The sequence below is a fragment of the Elephantulus edwardii genome, unplaced genomic scaffold (genome assembly GCF_000299155.1).
Source record: "Elephantulus edwardii isolate Elephantulus edwardi_28Jun2011 unplaced genomic scaffold, EleEdw1.0 scaffold00049, whole genome shotgun sequence".
Taxonomy (NCBI): Eukaryota; Metazoa; Chordata; class Mammalia; order Macroscelidea; family Macroscelididae; genus Elephantulus; species Elephantulus edwardii.
Window position 1 is genome coordinate 12,224,143 of NW_006399799.1, and position 2,110 is coordinate 12,226,252.

The 2,110-nt window shown below is 40.7% G+C and overlaps 1 protein-coding gene across 1 annotated transcript; it reads right to left on the reverse strand.

The window, feature by feature from the left end:
* Positions 1-3: 3 nt before the first annotated feature.
* Positions 4-667, reverse strand: LOC102864572 (serum paraoxonase/arylesterase 2-like; the record flags this gene model as incomplete). Its single annotated transcript, XM_006886598.1, has 2 exons — positions 451-667; positions 4-383 (listed from the first exon to the last, which is right to left on the reverse strand). Coding segments are annotated over exons 1-2 (576 nt in total), but the record flags the coding sequence as incomplete, so codon positions are not given.
* Between the last annotated feature and the right edge of the window lie 1,443 nt (positions 668-2,110).

A 2,110-nucleotide genomic window follows, 5' to 3' on the forward strand; every position in this document is an offset into this window, starting at 1 on the left:
TGTTTCTAAATATTTTAAGAAAGTATCAGAGAAAGAGTGGCCATTGGTGGCATAGAAATGTGTAGGTCCAACAGCTACAAGATCATTCACGCTTGGAAGAAGTTCATGTTCGACGGTTTTGATATGCAAAAGAGAATTGTCTTCTTCTATATATTTCAAAATTTCCACTGTATTCTTGAATTCTGGGTGGTTAACGACAAAGAGATAAACTGTATCATCGTCATCTATAAAAGTGCTGATGCCATGTGGATTAAATGAAGCAAAATTAAAGCCTCGGCTGATTCTTAATTCTAATGCCCGCGGTTTTTCTTCTTTTAGATCCATCATTAGAATCCCTCCAGGTTTATCTGGTGTGAGGCTGTGGAATCCCGGAAACTTCAGACCTATTTTAAAAGGAATGAATAATGGGCTTGAAGATCAGATCCCAGAAACTTCAGATTAATTCCACACTGAAGAAAGCCAGGCCGTTGGGAAGAATGTCGATATCTTCAGAGCCAGCTTCGATTCCTTTAATCAGATGGCAGTTTGGAAGATCAACGGATTCTAGCTCCCGAGAGGCTTTAAGTCGATTTCTGAGCGCCAGGAACCTCTCGCCCAGGAGCGCCAGCGATATCCCCAGGAGGCTCACGGCCACCAGCTGCCCCATGGCGCGGGAGCCGGGCGCGCGGCCTCGTCTGGCCTGGCCGGGCTGCCGATTTTTGTTTTCTTAATGATACAATCTATATTGAAGGCTATAGTCTTTGATCTTCTTCAGTAAGTGCTTTAAGTCTTTTTTACTTTCAGCAAGCAAGGTTGTGTCATCTGCATAATGCAGGTTGTTAATGAGTCTCCAATTCTGATGCCACATTCTTCTTAATATGATTCTTGAATCATTTGCTCAGCATATAAATTGAATAGACATAGAGAAAAGATATAACTCTGAGGCATACTTTCCTGATTTTAAACTGTGCAGTGTTCCTTTGTTCTGTTTGGACAACTGCTTCTTGGCCTGTATGTAGGTTGTTGGCGTTTTCGGTTTTGTTTTGGTTTTTTAATTTGATTCTTTAGCTAAGACAGAAGTGATGATTTATATTACATGTTATCCCCAACCACAACTAAGTGGAGTTAGTCCAGAATATCAAGGGCAACAGATCAAAAAGGGCCTGGTTTTGAAGGAAGAAGGTGTTCATGGTGATCGAGTGGTGATGGAAGTTCTAAATCCTTTGAGTGAGAAGATCTAGACAGTAGCATGCAGTCAAATGTGGATCAGCATCCCAGCCTGTGGCGTTCTTTCCTCCTGACACTGCGGTTTGTGGGTCCACAAATGCTCATGCTTACTTGTACTTCTGCCTCATCTTTCCTCTTTTTTGCTTTAGTCCGCACCTTTGTTTTTTTCCCACACTTGGCCCTCATGGTTTGGAGGTCTTGAACACGATGGTGCTAAAGTTGAGAGCTATATATAGATTTTATAGGAGCATGATTAAGTGTTCTGGGATTCCCATTCTTCTCAATGTTAAGCCATAATTTCTTATGATACACACAGTCAAATGCCTTCACATAATCAATAAAACACCAATAAACATCTATCTGATATCAGAAATGATATCTCTTGTGCTATGGCCTAAATCCAGCTTGAATTTTTGGCAGTTTAGATGTATTGTTACTGCTACTTTTGAATAATCTTCCTTGAGACTTTACTTGCCTTTGATATTAACCATATTGCTCCATAATGTCCACATTCTATTGGATCAGCTTTTTTGGGAATGGGAACAAATATGGATCTCTTACAGTCAGTTAATTGTTTTCCATATTTGTTGGCAGAGACTAGTGAGCACGTCCAGGGTAGCCTTTGTTTTCCAAAACACTTCAGCTGGGGCCTTATTTTTTCCCCAATGCCTTCAGCTTGAATTCTTCCTTCGTATGCTACTTCCGAAAATGGCTGTGTCGATTAATTCTTTCTGGTACAGTGACCCTCCATAGTCCTTCCATCTTTTTTTGAGGCTTCCTGCATCATTCGATATTTTGCCCATAGAACCCTTTAGCATAGCAGCTTGAGGATTGAATTTGTTTTTCAATTCTTGTACTTTGAGAAATGTGGAGTCTGCTCTTCCTCTTTGGTTTTCTAACTCCA